The following is a 10,902-nucleotide window of genomic DNA, read 5'->3' as shown; positions in this document are numbered from 1 at the left end:
CCATTCTCAAATCTGCAATGTTCTCGCAAGATTCTGAGCTTAAAAATAGGCAAGAAAACATATTTTCCCCACCAAAAGCGCGCGCTACAGCTGGAAAAATCAACCTCCGCGCGACTTCTTCGGGTAGGGCCCATACCCACTTTAATCAGCTTAACCCGAATAGGGCGAAGGATTTACTACTTATTCGACTCCTCCTAGGGCTTTTAGTTGTAAACCAAATTCTTTGATCTTTCTTGATAGACTCTGCGAAAAGATGTTGAGGAATGCTTGTAATAGGTTTCTGGGGTTAGGGCAAAGGATCCCCCAGAATGGAAGACAAGGTTCGTTGTTGGTAAGATCATACCATGAAAGAGTTGTGGAACATTATGAAAACCCAAGGAATGTTGGATCGTTTGATAAAAATGATCCTAATGTTGGTACTGCATTAGTCGGAGCGCCTGCATGTGGTGATGTTGTCAAGTTGCAAATCAGAGTCGATGAAAAAACTGGTGAAATTATTGATGCTTGTTTCAAGACTTTTGGGTGTGGTTCTGCTATTGCTGCTTCTTCTGTAGGTATGTAATATGTCGTCTTTTCTAGGGTTTTCGGTGAATTTTATTTTGATGTTTTGTGTTTGATTTTTCAAAGATGATTGAATATGATTGCTTGGTGTTGATTTAATTTGTTAGTGTAGATTATTAATCTTAGGATTTGAATCCTATTGTGAAGATTTGTGTGTCTAATTTATGAATTACCTTAAAAACGGTGGTTATGAGATGTATAGAGTTGCATGTTGCGATGCTTAGTTTTGGATTCGTAATGATCCCTGATTACATTGTGATCAAGTATCTGTTGTTTATTCTGCTAAGTTAGAAAAAAACACAGCGGTTTGAATTGGGTTTAACTGATTATACCTGTTTATGATTTTCTAATCTCAGTAACTGAATGGATTAAAGGAAAGAAGCTTGTGGAAGTCTTAACCATCAAAAACAGGTATGTTTAAATTGTTTGGATTATCATGATTCAAGAACTATTTATCGATATTCGTTAGTTGCTATTGTGGCTTTGGCATGCTTTTTCTGCTAGCAGATGATATATACAATTTTACGTAGTCATCTATGTAACTTGTTTAATTTAGAGTTTGAGCTATAACTGTTTGCATAAGTCTTGTGAATGGAATTTCGGTGAATGGAATTTCGATATATGATAGATTAAAAGAAAAAGTGGAAAAAAAGAATTAACATAAGAAGAGAAACATTCCTTGATCTGGCCCGGCAGTAGTTTGTACTTGTGTATTCTAATCTTTGCATGTCATCCTTGGATCCTCACTGTTTTTATTAGATTATGAATACCGTGTTTGAATTTGAAGATCATCAATTTCATAGTAGGTATCACAACTATCTTTTTACCCCTCGCTGTGGGATGAATAATGTTATAGAGGTTACTTTTTACATACAAACCTCACGGTCGAGCTAAGCTCTAACAGAGATGCCAATAATCAGGTTTGTTTATACACACAGAAAATTTTGGAATTGCTAAATGTTAGTGGTATCAAATAAGAGGTGTGCCAAGTTGTCCGTTAGAATATAGGAAATTAGTTCCTGTGCTGTAGACAAGTGTATATGTCTTTTGGAAGATATAGAGATCATGTTTGTGTGGAAAACCATTTCGTATTCGAACCTGCTCTAGTTTTGGGATTTTAGATTTAGTTTGTTGAGTTTTATCTATGGTAATGTTGTTACACTTCTGTAACAAATATTCAATAAAGCGCCTCTAGTAAGTTTCATGACACCCTTTATGTAATTCACGATGCTTTAGAGCAGTGTTTTAAAATGTGCACCCAGCGGCCCCTTGACTCTGTATGTCTTTTTACCTGTAGACAAATTGTTTTCGTTTCTATGTTGTGAAAGTCTCTGTAAGGTGAAAAAATGTTCTCCGTGGGGTCTAGACTGGATTTATAAGATATATGTCCACGATTCAAGGTTCTCTATTCAGACTCGATATATATTGGGTGTATGCTTAGTTTGTATGACTCTAGGTTTGCTTTTGTTAAGACCTGCATGAGAGCTATTCCGAAAGATTAGACAAGTCATTCTCAGATTAGTGAACTTTAGAATCATTTCATGGGATGTCTTCGGTTCTGGATTTCCTACTTCCAAATAGTTGACATATCTGACTCGGGTTTAATTTGGATTATTTGAATTGGGACATAAGTCAGTTTCTCAGACATGACAGATTGAAACAAGTTAAAAATATAATAAACAACACCATAATCATTCCTGATACCGTTGCAGAATTGTCAGTAATAGTGTCTGGGGAAATATGGCACATGGCGTCACCACAATCTTTTTGAGTTGTGCTAAAGCCACATTTCCGTATCGCACCCTTTACATCGTTGTGCCACACATCCGTTTCATGAAGAGAGAACTCAAAACTAAAATGTTAAAAGACGCATGTCCTAGGAGAACTACTTGAGCATTGGCATAGACTCGCGCTTAGTTTAACAGGCGTCTCATAATAAAGCAGTTCTGTTACTTGAGCAGGCACATGCTTTCTACAAACCCTTTTTAGGTGATCTATAAAATTGACTGCCAGAAAGACCATCCCCTGTGTAGATCAATTTATCGTATTTTCTACCTTTAATAGAAACTAAAGAAAGAATTCCATTCTGCTGATAAAATTGCATATGTTTTTTCTTTCTAACAGACCACTGAATTGCCTCTAGGCTTTTTGTCTGTCCTGAATGCTTTCTTATGTATAAAATTGACTGCCAGAAAGACCATCCCCTGTGTAGATCAATTTATCGTATTTTCTACCTTTAATAGAAACTATAGAAAGAATTCCATTCTGCTGATAAAATTGCATATGTTTTTTCTTTCTAACAGACCACTGAATTGCCTCTAGGCTTTTTGTCTGTCCTGAATGCTTTCTTATGTATGTGTGTTGTCTTTTTCTAACAATTTTGTGGTTTTCCGTCATGTTGTAGTGAAATAGCGAAGCATCTTTCGCTCCCTCCGGTGAAGCTACACTGCAGCATGCTTGCAGAGGATGCAATCAAGGCAGCCGTGAAGGATTATGAAGCAAAGCGAGTCAAGGCTGGAACTAGTGCCAATGCTTAACGAGGATGACGCTGCTCATGCTTGATAATCTGTACAATCACGTAGTCTGTGTTGGTCTCAATGAAGTTGTACTTATTCAAATGGATTAAGATAAGTAACAAGCTTTTGTTAGTATTTTTAACAATAACTCAATGGATATCACAGGCTTTCCTTTCGGTGTTTGATTTTTTGGTATTTTGCTAAAGAATCTAAATTTCGGATTGTGCTTACCGTTTTTATAACTGAACGCCTAATTTTGGTGTAAGAATTGTTTTCAACACGACTGCCAGCCCACAGCGTCAGTTATAGTTGCCATTTGGAAATCAGACCATTCATTGAGCGGGAAAAAAAATGCCACTGAGAAGTGAGAATTGTGACTCATGAGCTAATCAGTTTCAAGCTGCTTCTTGGGAAAAACTTAAAAAGAAGCGTCTTCTCGAACGGAGAGTGTAATCCTCCTAGGACCCATTGGTTGACATTTCTCCTTCAGTCCGGGGCTATTGAATTTGAGCCAGACGGCCCAGACCACCCCCTGTAACAAAAGATTAATGTAGCCGTTTGCTGGTTCTGTTAGGACTCATGCTGATGATTTTCATTGAAAAGATTATACTTTAAAAGTTGTGACCCTCGAGTGGATTCAACCGGCTTCACAAGTCGGTAGTGGAAACCAAAGTGTTAAAAGCTTATATGGTTTGGAGAAAGAGGAGACATTTGATATCATGATTCATATATATGATGAAGTGGCTGAGAGTGAGAGTTCTGATTCTTTTGAACACATGAAGATCTTGAAGCTGCCAGAACTTTACTAGAGCAGAGAAGAGAGGGGTTGGGGAACGGTCAGGCATCAAGTAGATTTAACCAACTTGATAAAGCATAAAACTCCTTAAAACTGGGTATTACATCTATTCCCGAATTGAAATCACCGAAATTGTACTCATTTACAAATACCATAACAAAATTTCAGCAAACCTTTCCAATTTGTTTGTTTGTAAAAATGAAACTGCTATTAACAAAATTTACCAATTTCAAAGCTAAGCAATCATCATCATCTATTAGAAAAAGACTGACAACTTACAAGTTCATACATGAATCAAGTGGAGTATTAAGAAACCCAACCCTAGCGAGTAAATTCGTACGAAATTGAGTTTTATGCTTACAGGATTCAAGCGGACTTACAGTGTGGCATATTATCATTCTTGTATTCTACAGCGAATACATCTTCACCTTAGAAGTCGGTTCCTGTGGGTCATTTGAGGGTACGTATGACAGGATGATCTAGCAGTAACCTGCCTAGGCATGTCGGCTACTCATTTAACATATAACAACAAGAAGTACTAACTTGCCTAGCCATCTCACTTTTGACCACCTGACTAATCCAACATTTTTGGGACTGCCCCTATTTTTTCCTAGTGATTACTGTAAAATACGTTTATGGAGCAGAATCCAGAAAACAAATTATCTTTATAAAGGAAGACGGAGTTTCAAACATTGCGAATCAAACTACTTGGATTTGAACCCACCGTACATAGCACTATATCTACTTTAATCTCTTATATGCTAAATCTGTATGCCATAGTAAGATTCAACTGGGTACACAGACAGACTCAAATTTCAGACAACTAAGCAAAAGCTTAAAAGGTACATTACTTGATCAGATTCAAAAATTCAAAAACCAATAACTCCTAACACTTCCAGAAAACATACAGCACAATCAGTTCCAGCATAAACCCCCAACTTTAGAAATTTCAACTTATGCGAAATAGTCTTGCGCAAGCTTAGTGCATCTGGCTATAAGAAGTAAAAATGTCAATTCCCACTTCCCAAGATCCATACCAAAACGCTGAACAACATACACTTTTAGAAGTCAAATCCTCTATAAAATTTAAACTTCACTTAATCTCTCGGAAGATCTATCTCTACAACAGTCATACTATTGTCAGAAGTTCATATTCCTAGTATTGGAGCAAGAAAACTTGTATCAACAAACCACTGAAGCCTATAGTTTCTGGTTTGTTAAGTTTTCTCAGTAAGCAAATAGATAACACATTGATTCCAACCAAACACGAATAGATCAACAACAGTTATGTTTAGCCAAACAGTCGAGAACAGCATTGACTTAACAGTTTTGGCATGCAGAATTGGCAGTAACCATTGACTTAACAGTTTTAGACCAACAACAGTTATGTTTAGCCAAACACGAATAGACCAACAACAGTTATGTTTAGCCAATCAAGACAACATACTTGGAAACATTTAATCATAAAAAACTAACGATCCCTGTGAAAACATTAAGTCATTAACTAAATAAACAGTAGTCATTTACTCTTGGTGGAAGTTGAAGAAACTGTAGTCATATATAGTCATGAACCATCTACTGCAAAATGTCTCCCTATACATCATTGTTACTTACCGGCTACCGCCGCTGCATCTTCTAAATATTAGCAAAACGTCAGTGCATCCTCTAGAGATCATCAGGTTAATTTGTCATCACTAAGCGTCACACGTTCCATCTCCTTTTCAAGATCCTGTTTGGCATTTTCAGCAGGGATCACCCGAACTTGAACTTTTTTCAACAACTTTTTCTCAGTACTGGAATGCAAATAGTGAGAAACCATATCCTTCTCACTTTGAAAACATTCTGCAGCCGTAATCTCTTCAGAACCTTTCCGAGTATAATAATCAACCATGTCACTTTAAAACGCAGTTTCGAAATCATTAACATAATAATCCAATTTCTCATTCCCAATTTCAACAAACACCTCTAAGACATCCTTGACCAAAGTCTTATCAATTTCAGTTCCCTCGCGTTCTTGATTAATCAATGCAATAACAGTATTCCTAGCTTTCATTTTCATCTTCTCATACACAATTTTACGAAAGCAACCAAACCCAACATCTTTCAAGCAAGGAAGTTTCATTCGTAGAACAAAATAGCGATCCATGTAATTGAAATATCGACAGAGTTTACTCACCATAACCTTGTGATTAGCCCACCTCTTTACAAATTCTTGCAACATAGATACATCATCATTCTTCTCTTGAATAGCTGGTAAAACTTTAGAAGTCAAGTAATCATTATAAACACCTTCATATCTAGTATAAACCCCTTCAGATTCTGCTTCATAATGAGGAGGTTTCTGTTGGCACAAAGTGTAAACTGTTGAGTAAATTGAACCATAATCTGGTGAATCAGGAACACCTTCAAGAGTATTAATCATCTTTGTAATCTCATTCTGAATGATTCCCCATCCTTCTTCTAACTCAATAATCTTCGTCGTTCCCATATTGTGCCCGAACCCTCCCTTTCTGCTAACCCTAACACTCTCACAAAGTAAAGAGACCGAAGACTAGAAAAACAATCGACTTTTTTCTAGCCGACTCAATGAAGTTGTTTTTATAGGGAAAGGAGTGCCCGCGGAGAAATATAGTCGCCTTAAAAAACGTGAGAGCGTGCCCACATAGCAATTGGAATTATCACCGTTTGTATACTTCAGGTGTATAATTCAGGGAAAGATTGAAGTTCTGACAAGGAGGGAAAGATTGTTCTGGGAGCAGAGGAATCATTCCTCATGGATACCAAATTGCGACAAAAACACTCAGGTATTCCATCACTCTGTCATTCATAGAAGAAGCAAAAATAGAATTCTTGCCTTAGAAGATAGCAATGATAATTGGGTCTCTGATCATGAAAGCATCAAGAATCTTTTAGTCTCTCATTTTCATAATATTTTCTCAAAAGATAATGCTGTGACTCCAAACCTTTTTTCATTAGATAATACTAATACCCTATCTCAGGAAGAATGTAGAAGGTTGTCCTCTATTCCTGGTGATGAAATATTCAACACAATTAAAAAAATGGGTTCCCTTGAGGCCCCAGGTCCCGATGGCTACCCTGCCCTCTTCTATAAGAAATGCTGGCCCATTGTTGGTAACGAAGTTACCATCCTCATTCAAGATTGCTTCAAGTATGCCTACTCCCCACCTGAATATAGAATACTTTTGTACTCTCTCGACAATTCATAAGATTTCAACCTATTATTGTTGTTCTTTTTCTCATCACCTCTTGGTGATTGTTTTCTTTTCTTTTTTTTTTTTCTTTCTTCACAACATGAATGTTGTTTCTTCTTCTCTTGTTCCAGTCACGCTATTTTTGCGAAACCTTCACACTTTTTTTTTTTTTTTAAGATTCTCTCACAATCTTTCTCTTGTTATGCTTCTGCCACAAGCAATAACTAACACAAAGTCTTCCGCACTTTGTAGGATTTCCAAATTTTTGCCACAAACTCTTCAATCACCATGTTTCTGCCACAAATTCTTCTTCTTAACCATCATCAATTCTGATTTCTGCAACGTCTCTGACTGAAACCGTCACACTTCTTTGCTGTTACAACTCTTTGGTACGTTTTTTTGTTTTTTTTTTCTGTTACGCTTCTGTAACAATTCTTTAGTAACATCTCTGTAATTGTGATTGCTCTTTGTAACACCTCACATAACACGTACTTTGTTTTTTGTTTTTTTTTTTTTTTTTTACGGCGGTTCTTACCTGATCTTAGGGTTGTGAAACCCTAAAGCTCTAGAAAACGTCGTCCCATGACCGAGCAACCACCACCTGCCGTACACCTTCGATAAACACCAACTCCATTACTGGCATCAACAACAGCATCACCACAACGTTGTTATACTCTTCTCTTCATCACACACTCCTTCTATCAATCACGGCATTATCAGTGTCTCATCATCACAATCATGCTCGAGTTCTTAACTTATGATCATCATCGCTGCCGACAAATCTTCCATTCAATGGAAACAGCTTCGTTAATGGCAGCAACAACCTTTTTTTTTTTTTTTAATCTAACACGGGCTCGAGCTTTCCCTGTCAACAATAGGAGCAACCATTCTCTTTGCAACTCATCAATCGCTGGCAACAACTCAAACTCCATCACCAAGCTCGTTAATTAAGCTCAAACTGACCAGACTAGTCAGTTAACCTTAGGTTGCAACCAACATATCCCTGTAAACCAGCGGAACCAGTTCTCACCTGATTTTAGGTCGTCTTGAAAAACTAAATCGCCAGCAACATCGCACCATTAACTGGCAGCAAATCTTCCTCGCAGTCTACTTTCTTGCTGTCGCACACAGCCTCAAATATATATTGCTGCAGCCATCTCCGTCAGCAACAATTTTCGTCTGTCTTTTTTTCTTCTTCGAATCTTCTCTGCAACATTATGCAGCAGACTCCACGGCTTTCTTCGTCTTCATCTGTCCATCAATCAACGACAACACAACACCATGAGAATCATCAACAATGCCAGAGATCCAACAGTAGCAGCAGCATGTCCCTATCTTTTCTCGTTCCAAAACCACCATCCTTTTGTTTGTTCAGAGAACCCTAATCCTTCGTAACCAGTCACGATTTTCTTTCTTTTTTTTTTTCCTTTTTTTTCCTTTTTTTTTCTTTTTTTTTTTAACGAACATGAATTTCTTCACTAAAGAAAACCTAAACATCATGAATTCTCTAAAATTATCTAACTCTCTTCCTCTCCTCTCTCCCTCTCACCTCGCTCTGATACCATGTTAAGGATCGAGCAAGAGAGAGGAGAGCATAAACGCGGAAGCGTAAAAGACTACATTGATAATAATTCGGTGTATCAACTTTCATGGCTCAACAGCCTATTTATATTGTTCACAAACTTGACGACCACTCAAGGTACTTTCCTAACTAAGATCAAACTCTAAACATAGACACTTTCCTAATATAACTCTCACAACTTAATGTGCATATCTCCTAAATATAGACTCTCATATATTATTTCCTAATACTAAAATTATCACTTGCAGACTAAGCCCTATCCTTGACAAAATAATTGAAAAAACTCAATCTGCCTTCATTCCTGGAAGGCAGATTCTAGACAACGTTGTGGTTGTCAAGGAACTTTTTCATTCCATGAACAACGCTGATGCTATCATTGGCTCTTTTGCGCTCAAGCTTGATAAGAGCAAAGCCTACGACAGGGTGGACTGGTCCTTTCTAAGCACTGTTCTTCATAGTTTTGGTATCCATGATCATTCACATGACCTTATTATGCATTGTGTTAATCCACATCTTACTCTGTTCTTATAAATGGTCAACCTGAAGGTTTTTTCTTGGAGAGAGAGGCATTCGTCAAGGATGTCCTCTATCGCCATACCTTTTTATACTTTGCTCGCAAAGCTTATCTAGCATTATGCAGAGAATGGAGAAGGATGGTTTATATGCTGGGTACAGACTGAACAGATGGGATCCATCGGTCACTCATATCATGTTTGTTGATGATGTTATGTTGTTTGGATCGTTAACCAACTCAACTATCAGCTCAATCACCACAACTCTTCAACTGTACTATAGTTGGACTGGTCAGCAAGTCAATTACAACAAGTCAGCTATACATTTCAGTAAGAGAGTTCCCAAAGAAAGACAAGATGAAGTGATTGCTGAGCTGGGAGTGACAAAGATGCGAGATGAAGATAAGTACTTGGGTTTTCAGATTTTGAAACAAGAAAGTAGGTGCGCTTCTCACAAATTCCTAATTGAGAAGTTTGATAGCAAGCTAACAGGATGGAAAAGACATTTCTTATCTCATGCAGGTAGAACGGTTCTCATTCAATCTGTCTTGGCCCTTTTACCACTATACTTTATGGTTGCAAGCTTAATACCAAAAACAGTTCTCGACAAGCTTACGCATACAATCCGGAACTTCTGGTGGGGTCACTCAAGAGACGAAAGAAAGATGCACCACCTCAAATGGGACTGGTTCACTACATGCAAAGAAAAAGGTGGTCTTGGCCTGAGATCCCTTCATCAGCTTAACAAAGCTCTTATTGCTAAACTTGCGTGGAGATTCTTACTTGATGGTTCTTCCCTGTGGAGTAAACTTCTGAAAGCAAAATACCTAAGAGATACTGCATTCTGGAGTGCAAAAAAAACACAAATGTGTTCAAACACTTGGTCTGCTATACTTGACAGTAGGGAAAATTTGAAAAAAGGTTATCTTTGGCTTATTGGTGACGGAACTTCTGTTAGAATCTTGACAGATCCATGGATTCCTACAATCACTGGATTCACACCTACACCAATTCCCACTACAGCAAATACGCCACACAGAGTCAATGAGCTTATCACTGAAGATGGGAACTGGAACTTGGAGTTGATCTCTAATCTTTTTGATAGCTATACTGCTACCCAGATTAAAAGCATTTACATTAATAAAGGAGCAAGCGACAAGTTAGTTTGGACCTGTACTACACATGGTGATTTCACCACCAAATCATTCCAGACGCTATTCAACTCCATTTCAGGTGAGCCTTCCCATTTAAATGACAACAGCTTTCCTTGGAGAAAATTTTGGGCAACAAAAAGGCTAGCTCCAAAGATAAAAAACTTCATGTGGAGACTCGTTCATGACGGACTGGGGGTATTAAACAGAGTTGGCAGATTCGTAGATGGTATCTCAACTGAATGTCAAATGTGCAACAATGATTCTGAATCGGCAGAACATCTATTTATACACTGTCCACTATCGCAGGCTATCCTCTTCGCTTCCCCACTTGGATTAAGAATTCAAAACATGACTGAGGTAAACCTTAAATCCCTGATTTCTAGCTGGTTAACCCAAAATGATGATGGATACTTGTTCTGCATGGGATCTTGCCTACTGTGGAGTATATGGAAGGCCAGAAATAGCCTAATTTTCGAAAAAAAAAAGATTCAGATTGATGCAGTCATTAGACAGAGTAATTATTGGTTCAACACTTATTTCAACGATGTGAATGAGCTTGATTCACCATC

At 37.7% G+C, this 10,902-nt stretch overlaps 2 protein-coding genes across 2 annotated transcripts; one reads left to right on the top strand and one right to left on the bottom strand.

Moving 5' to 3' along the window:
* Nucleotides 1-215: 215 nt before the first annotated feature.
* Nucleotides 216-3,262, top strand: LOC113337475 (iron-sulfur cluster assembly protein 1-like). Its single transcript, XM_026583155.1, has 3 exons — nucleotides 216-554; nucleotides 918-972; nucleotides 2,966-3,262. Exons 1-3 carry the CDS (start codon nucleotides 254-256, stop codon nucleotides 3,096-3,098), a joined length of 489 nt encoding a protein of 162 aa, XP_026438940.1. The 5' UTR covers nucleotides 216-253; the 3' UTR covers nucleotides 3,099-3,262.
* A 2,508-nt stretch (nucleotides 3,263-5,770) lies between these two features.
* On the bottom strand, nucleotides 5,771-6,361 carry LOC113337442 (cullin-1-like). Its single transcript, XM_026583118.1, has one exon. It carries the CDS (start codon nucleotides 6,359-6,361, stop codon nucleotides 5,771-5,773), a length of 591 nt encoding a protein of 196 aa, XP_026438903.1.
* Nucleotides 6,362-10,902: the final 4,541 nt, after the last annotated feature.

Source organism: Papaver somniferum, unplaced genomic scaffold, assembly GCF_003573695.1.
Source record: "Papaver somniferum cultivar HN1 unplaced genomic scaffold, ASM357369v1 unplaced-scaffold_16, whole genome shotgun sequence".
Classification (NCBI taxonomy): domain Eukaryota; kingdom Viridiplantae; phylum Streptophyta; class Magnoliopsida; order Ranunculales; family Papaveraceae; genus Papaver; species Papaver somniferum.
The sequence above is the reverse complement of the archived record's forward strand: the minus strand, read 5'-3'. Positions and strand labels throughout refer to the sequence as shown.